The sequence below is a fragment of the Mesoplodon mirus genome, assembly GCF_964341445.2.
Source record: "Mesoplodon mirus genome assembly, chromosome: 1".
In the NCBI taxonomy this organism is placed as follows: Eukaryota; Metazoa; Chordata; class Mammalia; order Artiodactyla; family Ziphiidae; genus Mesoplodon; species Mesoplodon mirus.
Genome location: NC_138976.1, coordinates 60,796,758 through 60,820,160, shown reverse-complemented (window position 1 = coordinate 60,820,160; position 23,403 = coordinate 60,796,758). Strand labels below are relative to the sequence as shown.

Genomic DNA, 23,403 nt, shown 5'->3' with positions numbered 1-23,403 from the left:
AGCTGATCTCCCTGTGCTATGGGGCTCCTTCTCACTAGCTATCTGTTTTACATTTGGTAGTGTATATATGTCCATGCCACTGTCTCACTTCGTCCCAGCTTACCCTTCCCCCTCCCTGTGTCCTCAAGTCCATTCTCTACATCTGCGTCTTTATTCCTGTCCTGCCCCTAGGTTCTTCAGAACCCTTTTTTTTTTTCTAGATTCCTTATATATGTGTTAGCATATGGTATTTGTTTTTCTCTTTCTGACTTACTTCACTCTGTATGGCAGTTTCTAGGTCCATCCACCTCACTACAAATAACTCAGTTTTGTTTCTTTTTATGGCTGATATTCCATTGTGTATATGTGCCACATCTTCTTTATCCATTCATCTGTCTATGGACACTTAGGTTGCTTCCATCTCCTGGCTATTGTAAATAGAGCTACAATGAACATTGTGGTACATGACTCTTTTTGAATTATGGTTTTCTCAGGGTATATGCCCAGTAGTGGGATTGCTGGGTCATATGGTAATTCTATTTATAGTTTTTTAAGGAACCTCCATACTGTTTTCCATAGTGGCTGTATCAATTTACATTCCCACCAACAGTGCAAGAGGATTCCCTTTTCTCCACACCCTCTCCAGCATTTACGGTTTGTAGATTTTTTGATGATGGCCATTCTGATTGGTGTGAGGTGATACCTCATTGTAGTTTTGATTTGCATTCCTGTAATGATTAGTGATGTTCAGCATCCTTTCATGTGTTTGTTGTCAATCTGTATATCTTCTTTGGAGAAAAGTCTATTTAGGTCTTCTGCCCATTTTTGGATTGGGCTGTTTGTTTTTTTGATATTGAGCTGCATGACCTGCCTGTATATTTTGGAGATTAATTGTTTTGTCAGTTGCTTCGTTTGCAAATATTTTCTCCCATTCTGAGGGTTGTCTTTTCATCTTGTTTATGGTTTCCTTTGCTGTGCAAAAGCTTTTAAGTTTAATTAGGTCCCATTTGTTTATTTTTGTTTTTATTTCCATTTCTCTAGGAGGTGGGTCAAAAAAGATCTTGCTGTCATTTATGTCATAGAGTGTTCTGCCTATGTTTTCCTCTAAGAGTTTGATAGTGTGTGGCCTTACATTTAGGTCTTTAATCCATTATGAGTTTATTTTTGTGTGTGGTGTTAGGAAGTATTCTAATTTCATTCTTTTGCATGTATCTAGCCATTTTCCCCAGCACCACTTATTAAAGAGGCTCTCTATTCTCCATTGTATATTCTTGCCTCCTTTATCAAAAGTTAAGGTGACCACATGTGCATGGGTTTATCTCTGGACTTTCTGTCCTGTTCCATTGATCTATATTTCTGTTTTTGTGCCGGTACCATACTGTCTTGATTAATGTGGCTTTGTAGTATAGTCTGAAGTCAGGTAGCCTGATTCCTCCAGCCCCATTTTTCTTTCTCGAGATTGATTTGGCTATTTGGGGTCTTTTGTGTTTCCATACATATTGTGAAATTTTTTGTTCTAGTTCTGTGAAAAATGCCATTTGTAGTTTGATAGAGATTGCACTGAATCTGTAGATTGCTTTGGGTAGTAGAGTCATTTTCACAATGTTGATTCTTCCAATCCAAGAACATGGTATATCTCTCCATCTGTTTGTATCATCTTTAATTTCTTTCATCAGTGTCTTATAGTTTTCTGCCCACAGGTCTTTTGTTTCCTTAGGTAGGTTTATTCCTAGGTATTTTATTCTTTTTGTTACATTGGTAAATAGGAGTGTTTCCTTAATTTCTCTTTCCGATTTTTCATCATTAGTGTATAGGAATACAAGACATTTCTGTGCATTATTTTTGTATCCTGCTACTTTACCAAATTCACTGATTAGCTCTAGTAGTTTTCTGGTAGCATCTTTAGGATTCTCTATATATAGTATCATGTCCTCTGCAAACAGTGACAGTTTTACTTCTTCTTTTCTGATTTGGATTCCTTTTATTTCTTTTTCTTCTCTGATTGCTGTGGCTAAAACTTCCAAAACTATGTTGAATAAGAGTGGTGAGAGTGGGCAAACTTGTCTTGTTCCTGATCTGAGTAACAATGATTTCAGTTTTTCACCATTGAGAACAGTGTTGGCTGTGGGTTTGTCATATATGGCCTTTATTATATTGAGGTAAGTTCCCTCTGTGCCTACTTTTTGGAGGGTTTTTATCATAAATCAGTGTTGAATTTTGTTGGAAGCTTTTTCTGCATCTATTGAGATGATAGTATGCTTTTTTCCTTCAATTTGTTAATATGGTTTATCACATTGATTGATTTGCGTATGTTAAAGAATCCTTGCATTCCTGGGATAAACCCCACTTGATCATGGTGTATCATCCTTTTAATGTGCTGTTGGATTCTGTCTGCTAGTAGTTTGTTGAGGATTTTTGCATCTCTGTTCATCAGTGATATTGGTCCGTAGTTTTCTTTTTTTGTTACTATTTTGTTTTGAAGCAAGCTATAAGATAAATTTCCAGATAACATTGGTTTCAGGGATTTTGTAGTTTCATCAACATACCTTTTAAAAAGAGCACATAATGCTACATAGTTTAACATTTCCTTCACCAGAGGTTTATGACATGTAATTTCTATATATGTTGACATTTCTTGTCCTTAACTGAAATCATTTTAATACCTAAATGCTGAATTCTTGCTTCTAAAAGATAAAGTATGACATATAAGAATAGTTAGGTAAGGTAGTACTTTGCAGTACTCCAGCTGTCAAAAGTCTTTAAAAAACAGTCAAACAAAATCAAAGATTTGAGCATTAAAAAATGAAAACATAAAAATTTAAGAAGTAAGTATGGGTAAATATATTTCCAATCTTGGAGCAGAGAAGGCTTTTTTCTAACTTGTAGAAGAAAACCATAAGCCATAATGAAAAAGATGTATGAATATATAAAAGTAATAACTACCTTTTCCCCAAAAATCTCCATCATAAATAAAGTCAAATAAACAACAGCATACTGGGAACAAATAATTGTAACACATTTGGTAGACTTAAGTCCGATTTTAAGATTTCCAATGACATTTCTTATATTTAATTGGTGGAACTCAGTCACAGAGCCCATAGGCAAGAGAGGCCAGTCTTTTAGTTGGCAGCAAAGATCAAAAATGGTTTCTATTACTAAGAGGAAGGGGAGAATGGATGATGCCACACAATTAAAACCAAACAAATAAAATACCAAACAAATATAGTATTATGAAATGAAATGTGATTTGAAAAAAAAATTAAACAGAGTAAGGGGTTACCAGAGATTTGTGGGTTTTGGTGGCTATAAATATAGTAGTTAGGGAAGACTTCTCTTCTCTTGAAGAGGCAACATTTAAACAAAGACCTGAGTGACGTGAGGTAATAATGTACATGAAAATCTGGTAGATTGTATATTTAAAAGGACCTGGTACCAGTAGAGCCAGAAGGTCCCTGTGAATAAGAGGGTGGGTGATAGATGAGGCTGGAGGGCCAGATGGTGTAGGGTCATGTCGCCTTGGTAGAGTTTGGATTGTTTTCCTAATCTGATGGAAATCCACTGGATGATTTTGAGCTGTAAGGAGCCCAGGGGACCATTGTAGGGAGCTAGGCAAGAGGTAGAGTTGCTTGTAGTAGGATGGTGGATAGTACTTGTTCCACTTGTACTAGGTAGAAGTGTTCAGAATTGGGATATATTTTGTAGGTAAGGCTAATAGGATTTACTAATGGTTTGGATATGAAATGTGAAGAAAGAGAGCAACCAAGATTGATTCCTAGATCTTAAGTTTTTAAACAATAAGTAGGTGGTGGTGTCATTTTCTGAGATGCAGAGCGGGCAGGTTTGTGAGAGGGTAGGAAGTCAAAAACTCTATTTTGGATAAATTGAATTTGAGATGCCTATTAAGAATTGACAATATAGAGGACCTTGAAAAATGATTTTAGCGTTATGGTGGGGAGGGAAGTCTGACTGGAGGAGATTACAGAGTGAATGGGGAGTGAGGAAGAAGAGATCATGATTGTAGGCAACTGTTTCAAGGAATTTTGCTGAAAAAGGCAGCTGAAAATGAAGCAATAGCTAGAGGACAGTCTCATTTTAGAACAAATTCACCTTGATATTCAGCCCTTCAGCATTTGCACCCTTAAATGTGAGTAGTAGAAATAGTAAAATAAATGTGGGTTACCAGTGTAAGAACTTTTTAAAATAAAGCTTTCCTGTTAAACTTTTCAAGAATCTGTTTTATAGTTATAGAACTAGGGATCAAGTAATTATGTTTTTAATTTTTTAATTTAATGCAGTATATTGCCTTCTGTGCTGTAGCTACAAAGCAATGAATTTAAAATGTCTTTTATTTCTTTAAGGCTGATAAAGAATTCGTATGGTCTTTGTGGAAACGTCTCCAGGTGACAAACCCAGATCTCACGCAAGCAGTCAGTTTGGTTGTGGACAGGTGAGTAACCAAGTTATTTTTTCGTCAGTATTTAGTTGGTTGAATTTGTTTTTCTTCATTATTAAAATTAACACTTGGTGTTAATCCCCTGAAGAGATTCATTTGATTTCCAAAGGAATGTTGAGCATGATATTACAATTACTGGATTTATTTCAAGGTGTGTCAGTTTGCTAAGTACAGCTAGGCCTTATCTTCTGCTCATATTCTGACATATTTGGGAAGTTTGCAGGTAAGAGAGACACTTTGTGTGTATGTGTTTGTGTCTGTGTGTGTTTGTTTTAAGCTCTTTCTACTCAACTTTAAAAATTGGAGAAGTTCCTGTTGTTTGGCTTCAGAGACTGACCCTGTAGGCAACTTCCTAGACATGATCCTTCCTAGACATGGCTCAGTTTTCCCCTAAGATAATTGCAGTGTGTACTTGAGAGCCTGGGTTGACCTTGCCAGAGTAGAGTAAGTGTTCTGGAATAGGTTGAGAGATTTCCGTATTACCCTGTAGGGGATGCCCAGTCATTTAACTATAGATTATTGGGCCTCTCCTTGGTCATTAGAAACAGTGGAGTGATGCTGGGTACTTCTTATCAAACATTTGGTATACAGTAGTCTCATGACACTTAGATAGCAATTAAAACACTTGCTTTCCTATTAAATGGATATCATTATATTTCCTAAATGAGAAGCTAAGCATATGGTTGCCTTTTCTTCTTTTTAATTGGAGTTATGATTATATGATCTGAATATCAGTTTTTGATAACTTCAAGTATATTCACCTTTGGAGTCGCTAGCCCTGGGATCATTCTAATATTGTTTGGAATTTGACTGAAAAATCTATGATACATATCCATGGCTAATTTTACCATCCTTGGTTATCGTGAACTCTTAAAACAGAATAATTAGATTTTTCTCATGGTCTTGTATGTCTAATTCATCAATGAGATTTTCCTTTTGATGATCAGAATTAAGTCTTTTGTTGAAGTACCCTTATTAGTTCCTCAGTCATTCTTGAGATTAAATGTGATCACTCTCAGTTTTACTGTTTTTTAGCAGAATAGGACTTCAGAAGATATATTCTTGGGATTTCTTTAGTCATTTCTGTGATTCTTTCATTATCCTCCTCTCCTTTTAGTTGTATACATTTTTCAGCTTTCTAATTTGTTTATTTTTTACAACTTTCTAAAGCGATTCTTAATTTTCCCTTTACTCTTGGTTGAGACAGAACCAAATAATAAATTATTGTTAGGTCATCTTTCTCATTCTTTAAGATTTTTATTTTTCACATTTTATAATATACATAATATACGGTCACATAAAAGTATATCAACAATTTATAAATAAATATACACATATGTTTTGGGGTGGGTACTCAAAAGCCTTTTGCTCATAAGATATGTAATGGAAAATTTTGGAGATTACTGCTTTACAGCTATAATCTTGAAAATTTTAATGTGCGCAAGGTATACTTGGAAAATTTCTTTAAAAACATTTTTAAATTTTTAAAATTTTTATTGGGCTATAGGGGATGGGTTGGGAAATATCTCTGCAAGTTACGCCCTACTAGGGAAATGTCCATTCTAATTTTCCTGAGATAGCTTTTGGAGCTTTTTGTTTTTCTTGGAGCTGCTGCTCTTGCTGGCAGCAGCCTCTTCAGGTCCACTGCTGAGTGGCTCCTCCTTGGAAGAGAATTTCCTCTTTTCCTTGGGGACTGGAAAATTTCTTAAAATGCAGGTCTCTGGAACTTTCCCCTGATCTACTGAATCTTTAGGGATGAGGCCCAGGAGTCTTTAAAATAAGCTTTCCAGGTAATTCTGTTGTCCATAGATCTGATGTCCAGGTAATTCTGATGTCCACAATGAGATACCTTGGAATTTGAATTGACTTTTGAAATTGGAAACTTGTAATTTGCATTTATAATTTTATAATTATGTAAATATTATTTCCTTGAGAACCATGTAGTGTGTTTGGACCTGTTGATAAGGGAAATGGTATGACAAAAAAAGAATATTCCAAATATCAAAGTCAAATAGAATATCTTTCTTTATAGTCCATTAATTACCCAAATTATGCTACATTTAAGTTATTTTATATTTGTGCCTTGGTCTTCCTGGACAACATTTTTTCCCCCTGGAATTTCTAATTGCCTTTCTTTTCTGCTATTTCTTACCATAAAGAATGTCAGTGTTCAGACATTTGAATAATGGGCTGAAGACATTCTTCCTTGGGCCCTTTGGTTTATGGTATGAATTTTGGCCAATTGCTTTCTAAACCTACTCATAGCTGCCATCCTAGGGTTTTTTCTTATTGTACTCCTGAACTAGTTCTACAGTTTCTAAGATCCTATGTCTTCCTCTTTCTTTTGTTGGATTATATTTTCAAAATTTTTTTCTCAGAAGGGATGCATAAGTGGTCCACTTTCTGACTCCTTACATGCCTAAAATGTCTTTCTTTTGTCCTTATGTTTGGTTGATACTTCAGCTGAACATAAAATTTTAAGTACATTTAATTGCCCTCAGATTTTTTAAAGTATAGCTTTGTTATCTTTTAGCATACAGTGGTGTTATCAAGTGTATGTATGATCCCGGTGCAAGTGAGATTCTTATTTCTTTCTAGGTAGCTTGCTTGAAGTTTTTAGGATTTTCTCTTCATATATATGATATTTTAAAATTTCAACATCATCTTTTAATTTGAGTCTTTTAAAAATTCAAACTTCTCAGCCTTTGTGGGTTCTTTTAATATCAAGACTTGAGATTTTATTTCAATTGAAGAAAAATACGATTCTCATATTTTCCCCCTTGTCTGTTCTTTTCCTTCTGTACTCTATTAGAGATTGGACCTTCTGGACTTGGCCTTCTTTTCTGTCATATTTTCCATCTTTTAATTTTGTCTCCTGAATGGTCTTCTTACATTTTCTTCCATCAGTACATGGATTTTTTTCCATTTACCCTATTTAGTTATTTGATTTTTTTTTAGTTTTAGAAATCAAAATTTTACTTCTAAGAAATTTCTTATTTGATTTTTCCTTTTTCATAGCAGTCTTCTTTAAAAGGATAACTTTTTAATCTTTCTGATTATAATTTTTAAGTTCTTCTCTGTTTCTTACATTATCTTTGTTTCCTGTTGGGTAACTTCTGTTTGTTCCTACTCTTTTACTTTAATGCTGATAGTTTTCTTCAAGTGTATGATGATTCTTTAGTGACCATGTTTTTGTATGAAGGTCTATATTGCTTAATGTAGAAATGTTGCTTTTAATAAGTTTACTTTGCATTTTTATATAACTGTTACCAAGAGGCTTCTCATCTGAATGAAAGGATTGACTATGGGCGTTGTGTAAGAGAAGGGAGGGGACTATCAACAAGCTTTCCTGAGGGATGTATGGCAAATGCGCTTCAATGTACAGAATGAGAAGTAGGCTCTTAAGTCAGTCCCTTCTCTGATTGTATTGTTTGTCCCAACAACCATAGTAGGGACCTTTTTCAGGAACATGGTTCTTTTGAAAGTAGCCTTGGGCCATTTGTTATAGGCAGATACTGCAGGTAGCTGTTCTGAACATGGATGAATGGGAAGCCCAGATTTTTGATTAATGGTTTCTTAGTCATCTTGATTCCTGTGGACTTCTGCTCTCCATACTTACTAATTGGGTAATTAGAGCCTCTCTGAGCCTCTTCCAGAAAAAAATAGCTTCCTCTTCCATTATAGACACTATTTGGATTTTGATTTTCCTCCTCTGGGTTTGTCTCAGTGAGTCCATTCTTCTGTCTTTCAGGTATTTGTCCATTTTGGACCCCTTTTCTTATTTTCAGGCTAATAGACTCAAGGCAGTGTGATTTGGGCATGTCAATGAGATGTTGTCAGTTCATTATTTTCAAGAGGAATATAATTATTATTCAAAAGAAAATAATATTTTTAGAGTTACAATATATTCTATTATTTTGATATGCCATATTATTTAGTCAGTGTCTTGTTGTACATTAAGTTTCCTTTTTTAATGAAAATTGTATAATGATGCTGTGATAAATGGCCTTGTGGATAAAGCTTTGCCAGAATCACTGGTTTTAACCAGTGGTGCTACTGACATAGTAGATGGAGGCTGGGATTGCTAAACATCCTGAAATAAATAGGATAATCCTGCTCAATTAAATAACCCTCAGAGACTTTGAGGGTTCAGTTCCAGACCACTGTAGTAAAGTGAATATTGCAGTAAAGCGAGTCACACAACTTTTTGTTTTCAAGTGCATATAAAACTTACATTTATACTGTAGTCTATTAAGTCTATTAAGTCTATTGTCTAAAAAACAATGTACGTAATTTAAAAATATTGTTAAAAATGCTGTCATCTGAGTCTTCAGAGAGTTATACCCTTTTTTTCAATAGTAACATCAAAGATCACTCACTGATCACAGATTATCATAACAAATATAATAATAATGAAAAAGTTTGAAATATTGTGAGAATTACCAAAATGGGACACAAAGACATGAAGTAGGTTTTGTTGGAAAAATGGCGCTGGTAGACTGGCTTGATGCAGCATTTTCACAAACCTTCAATTTGTAAAATGCAGTATCTGTGAAGCACAATAAAGCAAAGTGCAATAAAATGAAGTATGCCTGTACTGCTTCAAATGCCCTTGGTACCCATTTGGAAACATGCTGGTCTTATCAATAATTCTTTACTTTTCTGCCTTTTTGGTACTCTTTTATAATGTCCTTGTAAGTGTTTTGGTGGGGTGTCTGTTTACATGTTTTTGTGCGCATGTGTTTTTATTATGGAAAATTTTAATTTGATGCAAGGATAGAGAGAATACACTAATGAACTCCCATGTTTACTCATCACCCAGCTTGGACAATTATCAGCACATGACCAATCTTGTTTCATCTATAAACTTCTACTTCCTTTTTGCTCCTCTGCTCCCTCTACCACAGTGGATTATTTTGAAGGAAATCCTGGACATCCTGTTATGTTACCCACAGTTCCATTGGTGTTTACAGTCAGTTTTTGTTATTCACAGGAGTTATGTTTTATAAAGTCATGTGAACACTGAATTAGCAAACATGGAAATATTGCTCCTAGGGGAGATAAAGGATTAAGTTCCTATGAGCCTCTGGTCACAACATTTTGTCAACTGATCAACATATAACCTTGCTTTACATGTGTTTCTATTTAAAGACATTTAATATATATTGTTTATTTGTTACTATTGAGCTCATGACCAATGGTACTGTAACTCATGCCTGAACACAGTTTATCTAACACAATTTTTTCTCCATATGCAAGTCACAGCCTTCTTGCGCTTAGGAACACTAGACAGCACTTCAGCACTATGCTTAGTGGTCATTTGAAACAGTGAAATCATCAACAGAAGGGCAGAAATGTGAAAAATGTGGTACTAGATAGACCATGAGAAGAATACTTGTTTATAGTATGAGAGCTGAAATAAGAAGACAGAGCATCCCCTTGTTTGACCTCAGCTGGGAACATGTGGTTCAGGTGACTTAAATTTTTCACCACTTTCTGCATGTCTGCAAATGACTGAAAAAGTGCAATGGTATTGATTTTAGGCTTAAAATAAGTTTTAGTGAGTAGGAAAGTTCACAAATTCTGAATCTATGAATAAGGATTGACTCCATCTCTAAAAGATAAGGCGTTTTTAAAACATAACCATGATATCTTTATCATACTTAGAATTCTATAATTATTCCCTAATGTAATAAAATATCCAGTTTTCAGATTTCTCCAATTCTCTCATAACTTTTTTTGAAAGATGTTTGTTTCTATGAGGACTCAAACATAGTCTCCCTACTGAGTATACAGGTTCCTTTTCCTCCTCTCCGTCTTTCTCTCTTTTTATTTGCAACTTATTTTTGGAATAAGTTGGATTATTTATCCTGTAGAGTTTCCCACATTCTGGCCTTTTTTTTTTTTAATAATTTTTTTTTTTTTTTTTTTTTTTGCGGTACGCGGGCCTCTCACTGTTGTGGCCTCTCCTGTTGCAGAGCACAGGCTCCGGACGTGCAGGCCCAGCGGCCACGGCTCGCAGGCCCAGCGGCCACGTCTCACGGGCCCAGCTGCCCCGCGGCATGTGGGATCTTCCCAGACCAGGGCATGAACCTGCATTGGCAGGCAGACTCTCAACCACTGCGCCACCAGGGAAGCCCTGGACTTTTTTGATTATAATCTTTTTTACTCTGTAATTATCATAAATTTTAAATGAGACCTAGAGGTTTATTCAGTTTCAGGTTTGATGTTTTGGCAAAGAAATCTTCGGTGTAATATGATTCTTACCACATCATGTTAGGAGACACATAATGTGTTATCCAAATCTCTTTTTTTTGTGTTGTTAAGGTTGATCACTGGATTATATCTCTAATTTAGAATAGCCTATACTCTTCTTCTTTTTCTTCTTTTAATGGATAAGTTTGGGTAATGTTGCCATCTTAACAATGTTAAATCTTCTATATTATGAGCATGGGATGTTTTTCCAGTTACTATTTATTTGTCCTAAAATTTCTTTCAATACCGTTTATAGTTTTCAGAGTATGTTTTACACCTTTTTGGATAAATTTATTAACATTTTATTCTTTCTGATTTTATTATAAATGGAATTGTTTTCTTAAGTTTATTTTCAGATTGTTCAGTGTAAGTGTATAGTTTGTTTTATATTGATCTCTTATCCTGCAACTGTGCAGAACTCATTTTTCAATTCTAATTTTTTGGGTAGATTCCTTAGGATTTTCTACTTACAAGATCATGTCATCAGCAAATAGACATAATTTTGTTTCTTCTTTTCCAAACTTGATGCCTTTTATTTCTTTCTCTTGGCTACTTGCCCTGGTTAAAATTTCAATACATTGTTGAGTAGAAGTGGCCAGAGCAGACATCTTTGTCTTATTCCTGATCATAGGGTGAAAGCACCCACTCCTTCACCATTAAGTATAAAGTTATCTGTCAGTTTTTCATAGATGTCCTTTAGCAAGTTCAGGAAGTTCCCTTATATTCCTAGTTTGTTAAGTGTTTTTATTATGAAAGGTTGTTGAATTTTGTCAAGTATATCTTCTGTATCTATTGAGATGATCATGTGATTTTTGTTTTCTATTTTAGTGATATGATTTATTATAATAATTGATTTTCAGATGTTAAACCAACCTTACATTCCTGGAATAAATACCACCTGATCATGATACATAATTCTTTTAATATGTTGTTGGATTTGGTTTGCTAGTATTTTGTTGAGGACTTTTGCATCTGTATTCATAAGAGGTATTAGTCTGTAGTTTCCTTTTCTTATGACGTTTTTGTGTGTTTTTTGTATCAGGGTAATACTGGCTTTATAAAATGGGTTGGGAAGTATTCTCTTCTATTTTTTGGAAGTTTTTTTGAAGCACTGGTATTAATTCTTCTTTGAATGGTTGGTAGAATTTAGTGGTGAACCCCTCCAGCCCTGGACTTTTGTTTGTGGGTAATTTTTTTAAATTACAAATTGAATTTCTTTACCTATTACAGGTCAACTTGGGATTTTATTTTTTCTTGAGTTACTTTTGGTATTTGTGTTTTTTGAGAAATTCACCCGTTTCTTCTAAGTATCTAATTTGCTGGTGTACAATTTTTCATAGTATTCTTTTATAATTATTTTTAGTTTTTATTAGGTTATTAGTAATATACCCTTTTTATTTCTGATTCTGGTAATTTGAGGCTTTTCTTTTTTTTAATATTGTCAGTATAGCTAAAGGTTTGTCAGTTTTGTTGATCTTTTCAAACAACCAGCTTTTGGTTTTCATTCATTTTCTGTATTGTTTTTCTATTTTCTATTTCATTAATTTCTTCTCTAATCTTTATTCCTTTCTATTTGCTTTAGGTTTAGTTTGCTCTTATATTTTTCAGTGTCTTATGGTAGAACATTAAACCTAATGTTGACTTAGGACCTTTCTTCTAGCTTAATATAGGTATTTATAGCTATAAGTTTCTCTCTAAGCACTGTTTTAGCTGCCTCCCATGCATTTTGATATTTTGTCCCTTCATTTTTACTCATCGTACAATATTTTCTGATTTGTCTTTTGATTTCCTCTTGACCCATTGCTTTTTTAATAATGTGTTGTTTAATTTCCACACATTTGTGAGTTTTTCCATTTGATTTCCAGTTTTATTCCATTGTGGTCAGAGAACATACTTGGCATTATTTCTAACCTTTTACATTTATTGAGTATTTAAAAAATAGTCTAGCATATGGTTTATCCTGAAAATGTTCCATGTGCACTTGAAAACAATATATATTTAACTGTCATTTTTTAGAAGAGTATTCTAATGATGTCAGGTCTAGTTTGTAGTATTGCTCAGGTCTTCTATTTTCTTGTTGATCTTCTGTCTAGTTGTCTATCCATTATTGAAAGTGGGTATATTGGAATTCTCCAGAGAGCACAGAACAAAAAGGATTGTGTGAATGTATATGTAGAAAGAGACTTATTATAAAGAATTGGCTTATATGATTTTGGAGACTGGCAAGTCCACATCTGCAGTGTGGGCTGATAGGTTCGAGACTGGGAGAGTCGATGGTGCAGATAAAGGCAATCTGATGGAGATTTCTTGTTCAGGGAGGCTGGTCTTTTTGTTCTGTTCAAGCCTTCAACTGATTGGATGAAGCCCACTTACATTATGGAGGGCATTATGCTTACTCACGGTCCACGATTTTAAACATTAATCTCATCCAAAAATACCCTCCAAGTTGACACATAAAATTAACCATCACAGTAGGATATTGAAGTCTCCAACAATTATAATTGAATTGTCCATTTCTTCTTTCACATCTGTCATTTTTGCTTCACGTATTTTGGTCCTCTGTTATTAAGTATGTATATGTTTATAACTGTTATATCTTGACTCTGTCAGGGACTCGTTATAAAATGTGCCTCTTTTTTTTCAGTGACTATTTTGTTTAAAGTAAATTTTGTCTGATATTAGTATATTTACTCCAGCTTTCTTGTGGTTGTTATTTGCATATTGTTTTTCTCATCCTTAACTTTCAATGTATTTATGTCTTTGAATCTTTCTTTTGCATTATGTAAATATTTTCTAATGTAGCATTTTAATTTAATGAATTTTTCACTATATTTTTTGAGGTTTTTTTTTTTCTTTAGTTAATGCTCTAGGGTTTGCTATATGTATCTTAACAAAATCAGCTTCAGATTTAGCCAAGCTTAATTCCAGTGATATATAGAAACATTAATTCCAGTGATATATATAAATACAACTATATTCCCTTCAGTCCCTTTTTGTGGTATTGTTATACATATTATCTATTAATATTACAAACACAGCAATGCATTGTTATAATTATTGCTTTATTATTCAGTAGTCATTTCCTTAGCCCAATAAAACTTTGCTACAGCTGACCTCATTTATGCTGTTATTGGCAATTATATTACACATATATACATTTTTTATGTTTTGAGCTTATCGATACATTATGTACATATTATTTTAAGGAATTGCTTTTCAAATCAGTTAAGAGAAGAAAGTAGAAAGAAAACTTACTTTTAAACTTTTGTTATGTTTATATAATTACCTTCACCAGTAAATGTTTTCACATGTGGATTCAAATTATGGTCATCCCTCAATATCCACAGGAGATTGGATCCTGGAACCCCACAGATACCAAAATCCTAGGATGCTCAAGTCTCTCATATAAGATGGTGTAGTATTTGCATATAACCCATGCATATCCTCTGTAAACGTGAAATCATCAGCATCTCTAGATTACTTATAATAACTAATACAATGTAAATGCTATGTAAATAGTTGCCAGCACATGGCAAATTTGAGTGTTTTTTTTTGGAACTTTCTGAAAAAAATTTTTTTCAAATATTTTTGAGTTGCAGTTGATTGATTCCATGGATGTGGAACCCATGGATATGGAGGGCTGACTGTACTGTCTTGGTTCACTTGGTTCTTCTACAATTTCTTTCTCTTTTTGATTTTCTCTATTTGATGTAATATTCTTATGATACCTTTCTTTACTTTTTAAACCATGGTTTCCTTTAGTTTTGTGAATATATTTATAATGGCTATTTTGAAGTCTTTTTTCTTTTTCCCAAGTGTGGTCACTCTCCCAGATAGTTCCTGTTGCCTGCTTTCTTTTCCTGGTGTCTGGGTCATATTTTTCTGTTTCTTTACATGACTTATAATTTTTTTGATGGAAAGTGGTTGTTTGAGACATTGTATTGTAGCAAATCTGGTTACTGTTCTGCACCCTTCTCCTCCAAACTTGTTTATATGGTTGGCGACCAACTGGATTATTTTAGTAAAGTCTCTTTCCCCTCCCACAATGTTAAGTCACGGATGTTGCTCCTAAGAAGGTGCAGGTTTTGGGTACCCAGCTTTGTCACCCTAGGATGACAGTGATTTTGGCTCTCCTCCTCTCTTTTCTTTTCTTTCTTCTTCTTTTTTTTTTTTTTTTTTTGCGGTACGTGGGCCTCTCACTGTTGCTCCTGTTGCGGAGCACAGGCTCTGGACGCGCAGGCTCAGCAGCCATGGCTCACGGGCCCAGCCGCTCCGCGGCACGCGGGATCCTCCCGGTCCAGGGCACGAACCCATGTCCCTTGCATTGGCAGGTGGACTCTCAACCACTGCGCCACCAGGGAAGCCCCTCCTCTCTTTTCCTGACCACAACCAGTTGTTAAACTTCACAAATTGATGGCTGATTGCTCAATTGTTTTTAACAATGCCCTAGAGCATAAAATGCTCTAAAAACCAATTTAATCAAATTGTGGCTCCTTTGATATTTCTGAGTCAGTGTTTGATATTATTTTCCACCCTTGAAGGACTTCTTTCATCCGTCTTATTCCTCATTTCTCTCCTGCAAATCAGCAGGCCTACAATTTAGCCTGTGTCTTAACTCTCCTTCCAATTGACTTTCACCATAACCTGACTCTTCTTCAGAGTGCCTTTAGGCTTGAACTTCCCTACACTGTGATGCAAATGAAGTCATTTCCCTTTGGGAAGAGATTAGGATCTGTGTGCTTTATATCCTGCCTCTCTACCCTGTACTCCCAACCAGGCAAAATCTGAGCCAAGCCTCTGGAGCTGGAGGTGGGACCATATCATGCTTCTCTGAGTGATACCTCCGTTCTACGTGCTGATTGCAGTAGTCTTCTGTTCTCTTGGGTTGCTTCTCCTGGTGTGGAACCACTGTGTCATAAGCTGGGGCAAGGGTGTTTGGGTCTCCAGCATTCTCAATGCTCTGCACCTGAGGTAGAACTTTTACTACACAAACAGAGGCTGGGCAGAAGAATGGGTCCTCACGGCTCAACTGCACTTGCCTAGGACTTGGCCTCAGCCATAGTTACCTCTGGGATGGGGAGGGTTGGGGAGGGGAGGATGAGAAATGGTGATATCTTGCTCTTCCTAGGAAAAAAGGTCTCTGACTGGCAACCTGGGGGAGATGGAGTCTTGTTGTCTTGGCTACAGCAATCTGGAGTCGACTCTTCACCTTGATGAGCTGGGAGGGTTAGAGAGAGGGAATGATCTTGGTTCAGATACCATAAGAGGCTTTAAATTTTTTTTTTTAAATAGCAGTCACCAGTTTCACTAGGTGGTAGATTAGTGAGCTCCTCACACTGTCATGTGAGAAGTCAATCCCCCAGTGTTTGTTCTTTTGAGCTGCTAAATTCTGGGGTAATTTGTTATCTAGCAATAGACAACTTATACACTGGATCAAAAGACCTATACAATTATACATGTTAAATACTGCCAAATTGTTGTGCCAGTTTGTACTTCCACTAGCAATGTAAGAAGGTATCTGTTTTCTCCACATCCTGGCCATCGCATTGTTTTCAAATTTTTGTATCCTTGTTTATCTGAAAGGTAAAAAATGATATTCTGAAATAGGTTTTACTTGCAGTTTTGTTATTATATGTGAGTGAAGACTAAGAGCCATTTTATATCTTTTTCTGTGGACTTATTTTATATATCTCTCTATGTCCCTTGCCCGGGCATTTCTAATTCATGTCCTATGGTGCTCTTCAAATTCAGTATATTATCTCTAGAACTTATTGGCTTCTCCTTTGAGTTTTTTTACTACCTAACTTTTTCACTACCACAAACATGCCATTTTCTTCCTTTTCTTTAAATTTCACATCTTAAGGGTAATCTTTGATATCTTTTGGTCTCTTTTGAACAGAAAATCAATTCCCAAGTTCAGTCACTTTCTCTTTTGCAGTGTCACTCAAATACAATAATTCCTCTGTGTCCTTAACTTCCAAACCCTCCATCTAGGCTCTTAATATCTCAGCTCTGAACATCTTATTGATTTCTTTCTCAAACATCAGTTCTGTTTTACATCTTCACTTTGAGACAAAGCAAGAGATAGGGCACCAAAAAATTTATAAAATTCTAGGGCCTTTTAAATGGATACCTAGAGGAAACATTACCTTTTGGCATGGATGCCAAGGGGACACCAAATGTTGCAAGGAAATAGGACTGTGAGATTTAGAAATCCATGGCCATCATTAAAACAGCTATCTCTACTACATTTACTCATTCAACAAATATCAATTGAGTGTTGTGTGAGTGTCAGACACTATTCTAAAAGTTAGAGAAAGCTCCGTGTTTGGCTGTTAAGGAGTACTGTCTAGTCAGAAATATATTTGTAGAAAGAAACAATTTGTTATAGAGTTTGCTAAGTAATATGATAAATGTATTCATATTTATGTAATTATTTCTTTCCTTGATCTGGAAAAAGATGTAATAAGAATTATCATTAATTCTCTTTAGGTAGAAGTTTATGTTGCTGAAAATAAAACTTTGGTTTTCTTAATAGAATGATATAATACAAATAGAAAACTTTTGTGTATATTATATTTTCCTTATGAATTTATTTGTAGAAAATATTACTTTCTATGATTTATAGATACTTGAGTTTACCTGTCATTTTATGAGTTTATTATGAACTGCTGCTGCCAAAAGCACATTTTGAATATATCACTTCTTATTTATTAGCCCTGCAAATCTGATTTCCTTGCTATTATGTATAAACTCTCACTTAACAGTATCATTAGTGGCATAAGAGTACAGCCACTGTATTTTAATTTTGAATGTGTAAGGAAACATTACAACTTGAATAGGTAGGAATGAAAAACATTGAAGAATCAGTAATATGGAGTTTCAAAGAATATCAATACATTAGGAACTTGAATTGTTCAACTTTTCTTTGGATAACTAAAAATGTATTAAAGTGATTTTTGTGACTCAGCCAAATTTGTGCTTCAGACAGAAACTTCATCCTGACTTTTAAAATTAATAATACATTGTCTATAAAGAATGCTATTTTGAGTTTGAAGTAGAACAATAGAAACTGCTGTTATTTTGCTTGCTAACATTATGTAAGTAATTTTCTGGACTTATCCAATACTATACAGTCCTGCATTTTGTGTAGCTCTCCCTTAAGGTACTGTGCTTGTGATCCACCTAGAATGACAAAGAATCCAGGAAGTGGCTTTCTCTGTTTTGTTGCTACTAATCCATTCAGAGTTGGGCTATAGTTTTCTTAATCTTCTTACAGTCCTCTTAATCTTTCTCTCTCTCTCTCTCTCTCTCTCTCTCTCTCTCTCTCTCTCTCCATTTGCTACTGGTTCTAATCTGTTTGTCTTGCATACTTTCTGTTCTTTCTTTTCTGTTATTTGATATATATTTAAATGTCTTAGGGCAATCGTCTAACTAAGTATGGTCTGTAGACTTGTGTCAGTAGAAAACACTAAGGAACATGTATCAGAATGTAAATCAAACTTATGCCTTCTTCTATGAGAAAGTCTTGTTATTTATACTGCCTTATTTCATAGCAGACCAGTAATAACCAATTCACAGCCCTGCATTTTGAGTAGTACTGCCTTACATTGCTGCACTGTGATATGTACCACCTTCACTAGAGATACGCTAAGCTCTGTGAGTAGAACAGAATAAATTATGAAGAGAGCCAGAATAGTAGTCTTCAAGGAATCACCAACAATTCTTGAGGCCATAATTAAACATACAGTTGAGGAAAATGCATCATAAAAGTGCTGTTAAATTTAAAGTTTTGTGGGGAACCTTCAAGATGGCAGAGGAGTAAGACGTGGAGATCAACTTCCTCCCCACAGATACATCAAAAATACATCTACATATGGAACACCTCCTACAGAACATGCACTAAATGCTGGCAGAAGACCTCAGACTTCCCAAAAGGCAAGAAAATACCCATGTACCTAGGGCAAAAGAAAAAACAGAGACAAAAGAATAGGGACGGGACCTGCACCTCTGGGAACTCCGGGAGGAAAAGTTTCCACACACTAGGAAGCCCCTTCACTGGCAGAGACGGGGGTGGGTGGGAGGGAAGCTTCAGAGGCACAGAGGAAAGCGCAGCAACAGGGATGCAGAGGACATAGTGGAGAGATTGCCACACAGGGGATCAGTGTCGACCAGCACTCACCAGCCTGAGAGGCTTGTCTGCTCACCTGCTGGGTAGGGTGGGGGTTGGGAGCTGAGGCTCGGCCTTAGGAGGTCAGATCTCAGGGAGAGGACGGGTTGGCTGCGTGAACACAACCTGAAGGGGGCTAGTGCAGCACAGCTAGCTGGGAGGGAGTCTGAGAAGAAATCTGGACCTTCATAAGAAGCAGGAGACCATTGTTTTGGGGTGTGCAAGGAGAGGGAATTCCTTCTCCGTCTGCCCACAGAAAGCAGAGAACCACCTAAGCGAGCTCCAGAGGTGAGCTCAAGCCTCGGCTATCAGCTCGGACCCCAGAGACGGGCATGAAACGCTAACGCTGCTGCTGTAGCCACCAAGAATCCTGTGTGCAAGCACAGGGCACTATCCACACCCACCACCCCAGGTGCCTGTGCAGCCTGCACTGCCAGAGTCCCATGATCCAGGGACAACTTCCTCAGGAGAACACACGGTGTGCCTCAGCTTTGTGCAGTGTCATGCTGGCCTCTGGTGCCACAGGCTCACCTAGCATTCGAATTATAACTACCATTATCCTCCTTCCCCCCGGCCTGAATGAGCAAGAGCCCCCTAATCAGCCGTTGCTTTAACCCCTTCCTGTCTGGGCGGGAAACAGATGCCTGAGGGCAACCTACCTTCAGAATTGGGGCCAAAACCAAAGCTGAACCCCAGGAGCTGAGCGAACAAACAAGAGGAAGGGAAATTTCTCCATGCAGCCTCAGGAGGAGCAGATTAAATCCCCCAAGTCAACTTGATGTACCCTGTATCTGCGGAATACCTGAAGAGACAATGAATCACCCCAAAATTGAGGAGGTGGACTTTGGAAGCAACTGTAGACTTGAGGTTTGCTGTCTGTAACTGATTTGATTCTGATTTTTATATTTATCTCAGTTTAGTTTTTAGCACTTGTTATCATTGGTGGATTTGTTTATTGGTTTGGTTGCTCTCTTCTTTTTTTTTAATTATTATTATTTTTTATTTAAATTTTAATAATTTTTAATTTATTTAGTATTTTATTATTTTATTTATTTTCTTTATTTTTTCCCTCCCTTTTCTTCTGAGCCATGTGGTTAACAGGGGCTTGGTGCTCCGGCTTGGTGTCAGGCCTGAGCCTCTGAGGTGGGAGAGCCAAGATCAGGACATTGGACCACTAGAGACCTTCTGGCCCCAGCTAATATCAATTGGCGAGAGCTCTCCCAGAGACCTCCGTCTCAACACTAAGATCCAGCTCCACCCAGCAGCCAGCAAACTCCAGTGCTGGACACCCCATGCCAAACAACTAGCAAGACAGGAACAAAACCTCACCCGTTAGCAGAGAGGCTGCCTAAAATCATACTAAGTTCACAGACACCCCAAAACACACCACCGAACGTGGTCCTGCCCACCAGAGAGACAAGATCCAGCCCCACCCACCAGAACACAGGCACCAGTACCCTCCACCAGGAAGCCTACACAAGCCACTGAAACAACCTTACCCACTGGGGGCAGACACCAAAAACAACGGGAACTACGAACCTGGAGCCTGCAAAAAGGAGACCCCAAACACAGTAAGTTAAACTAAATGAGCAGACAGAGAAATATGTAGCAGATGAAGGAGCAAGGTAAAAACCCACCAGACGAAACAAATGAAGAGGAAATAGGCAGTCTACCTGAAAAATAATTCACAGTAATGATAGTAAAGACGATCCAAAATGTTGGAAATAGAATGGAGAAAATACAAGAAACATTTAACAAGAACCTAGACGAACTAAAGAGCAAGCAAACTATAATGAACAACACAATAAGTGAAATTAAAAATTGTCTAGAAGGAATCAATAACAGAATAACTGAGGCAGAAGAATGGAGAAGTGACCTGGAAGATAAAATAGTGGAAATAACTACCACAGAGCAAAATAAAGAAGAAAGAATGAAAAGAATTGAGGACAGTCTCAGAGACCTCTGGGACAACATTAAACACACCAACATTCAAATCATAGGGGTCCCAGAAGAAAAAGAGAAAAGGAAAGTGACTGAGAAAATATTTGAAGACATTATAATTGAAAACTTCCCTAATATGGGAAAGGAAGTAGTCAATCAAGTCCAGGAAGTGCAGAGAGTCCCATACAGGATAAATCCAAGGAGAAACACACCAAACACATATTAATCAAAATATCAAAAATTAAACACAAAGAAAAAATATTAAAAGCAGCAAGGGAAAATCTACAAATAACATACAAGGGAATCTCCATAAGGTTAACAGCTGATCTTTCAGCAGAAACTCTACAAGCCAGAAGGGAGTGGCAGGACATAGTTAAAGTGATGAAAGGGAAAAACCTACAAAGAAGATTACTCTACGCAGCAAGGATCTCATTCAGATTCCATGGAGAAATTAAAACCTTTACAGACATGCAAAAGTTAAGAGAATTCAGCACCACCAAACTAGCTTTATGACAAATGCTAAAGGAACTTCTCTAGGCAGGAAACACAAGAGAAGGAAAAGATCTACAATAACCCAAAGCAATTAAGAAAATGGTCATAGCAACATACATATCAATAATCACCTTCAATATAAATAGATTAAATGCTCCAACCAAAAGACATAGACTGGCTGATTGCATACAAAAACAAGACCCATATATGTGCTGTCTAAAAGAGACCCACTTCCGACCTAGGGACACATACAAAGTGAAACCAAGGGGATGGAAAAAGATATTCTATACAAATGGAAATCAAAAGAAAGCTGGAGTAGCAATTCTCATATCAGAGAAAATAGAGTTTAAAATTAAGACTATTACAAGAGACAAAGAAGGACACTACAGAATGATCAAGAGATCAATCCATACAGAAGATATAACAATTGTAAATATTTATGCACCCAACATAGGAGCACCTCAATACATAGGGCAAATGCTAACAGCCATAAAAGGGGAAATCGACAGTAACACAATCATAGTAGGGGACTTTAACACCCCACTTTCTTCAATGGACAGATCATCCAAAATGAAAATAAATAAGGAAACACAAGCTTTAAATGACACATTAAACAAGATGAACTTAATTGATATTTATAGGACATTCCATCTAAAACCAACAGAATACACTTTCTTCTCAAGTGCTCATGGAACGTTCTCCAGGATAGATCATACCTTCATACCTTGGGTCATAAATCAAGCTTTGGTAAATTTAAGAAAACTGAAATCATATCAAGTATCTTTTTCCAACCACAACACTATGAGACTAGATATCAATTACAGGAAAAAAACTTAAAAATAGACACATGGAGGCTAAACAGTACACTAATAAATAACCAAGAGATCACTGAAGAAGTCAAAGAGGAAATCAAAAAATACCTAGAAACAAATGGCAATGAAAACACCATGACGCAAAACCTGTGGGATGCAGCAAAAGCAGTTCTAAGAGGGAAGTTTATAGCAATACAATGCTACCTAAAAAAACAAGAAAAATCTCAAATAAACAACCTAACCTTACACCTAAAGCAATTAGAGAAAGAAGAACAAAAAACCCTCAGAGTTCGCAGAAGGAAAGAATCATAAAGATCACATCAGAAATAAATGAAAAGGAAATGAAGGAAACTTCAGCAATGATCAATAAAACTAAAAGCTGGTTCTTTGAGAAGATAAACAAAATTGATAAACCATTAGCCAGACTCATCAAGAAAAAAAGGGAGAAGACTCAAATCAATAGAATTAGAAATGAAAAAGGAGAAGTAACAACTGACACTGCAGAAATACAAAGGATCATGAGAGATTACTACAAGCAACTATATACCAAAAAAATGGACAACCTGAAAGAAATGGACAAATTCTTAGAAAACCACAACCTTCCGAGTCTGAACCAGGAAGAAATAGAAAATATAAACAGACCAATCACAAGCACTGAAATTGAAACTGTGATTAAAAATCTTCCAACAAACAAAAGCCCAGGACCAGATGACTTCACAGGCGAGTTCTATGAAACATTTAGAGAAGAGCTAACAACTATCCTTCTCAAACTTCAAAAATATAGCAAAAGGAGGAACATTCCCAAATTCAATCTATGAGGTCACCATCATCCTGATACCAAAACCAGACAATGATGCCACGAAAAAAGAAAACTACAGGCCAATATCTCTGATGAGCATAGATGCAAAAATCCTCAACAAAATACTAGCAAACAGAATCCAACAGCACATTAAAAGGATCATGCACCATGATCACGTGGGGTTTATTGCAGGAATGCAAGGATTCTTCAATATGCAAATCAATTAGTGTGATACACCATATTAACAAATTGAAGGATAAAAACCATATGATCATCTCAATAGATACAGGAAAAGTTTTCGACAAAATTCAACACCCATTTATGGTAAAAACCCTCCAGAAAGTAGGCATAGAGGGAACCTACCTCAACATAATAAAGGCCATATATGACAGACCCACAGCCAACATCGTTCTCAATGGTGAAAAACTGTAACCATTTCCTCTAAGATCAGGAACAAGACAAGGTTGTCCACTCTCACCACTCTTATTCAACATAGTTTTGG

At 36.2% G+C, this 23,403-nt stretch overlaps 1 protein-coding gene across 6 annotated transcripts in view; it reads left to right on the top strand.

Moving 5' to 3' along the window:
• Positions 1 to 23,403, top strand: part of CNTLN (centlein) — a 357,687-nt gene that overhangs the window by 5,073 nt on the left and 329,211 nt on the right. For all 6 annotated transcript variants that reach the window (XM_082619946.1, XM_082619947.1, XM_082619945.1 and 3 more), the window contains exon 2: positions 4,338 to 4,426. In XM_082619946.1, coding sequence (XP_082476072.1) covers positions 4,338 to 4,426 — 89 coding nt within the window. The remainder of the gene's footprint in view (positions 1 to 4,337; positions 4,427 to 23,403) is intronic.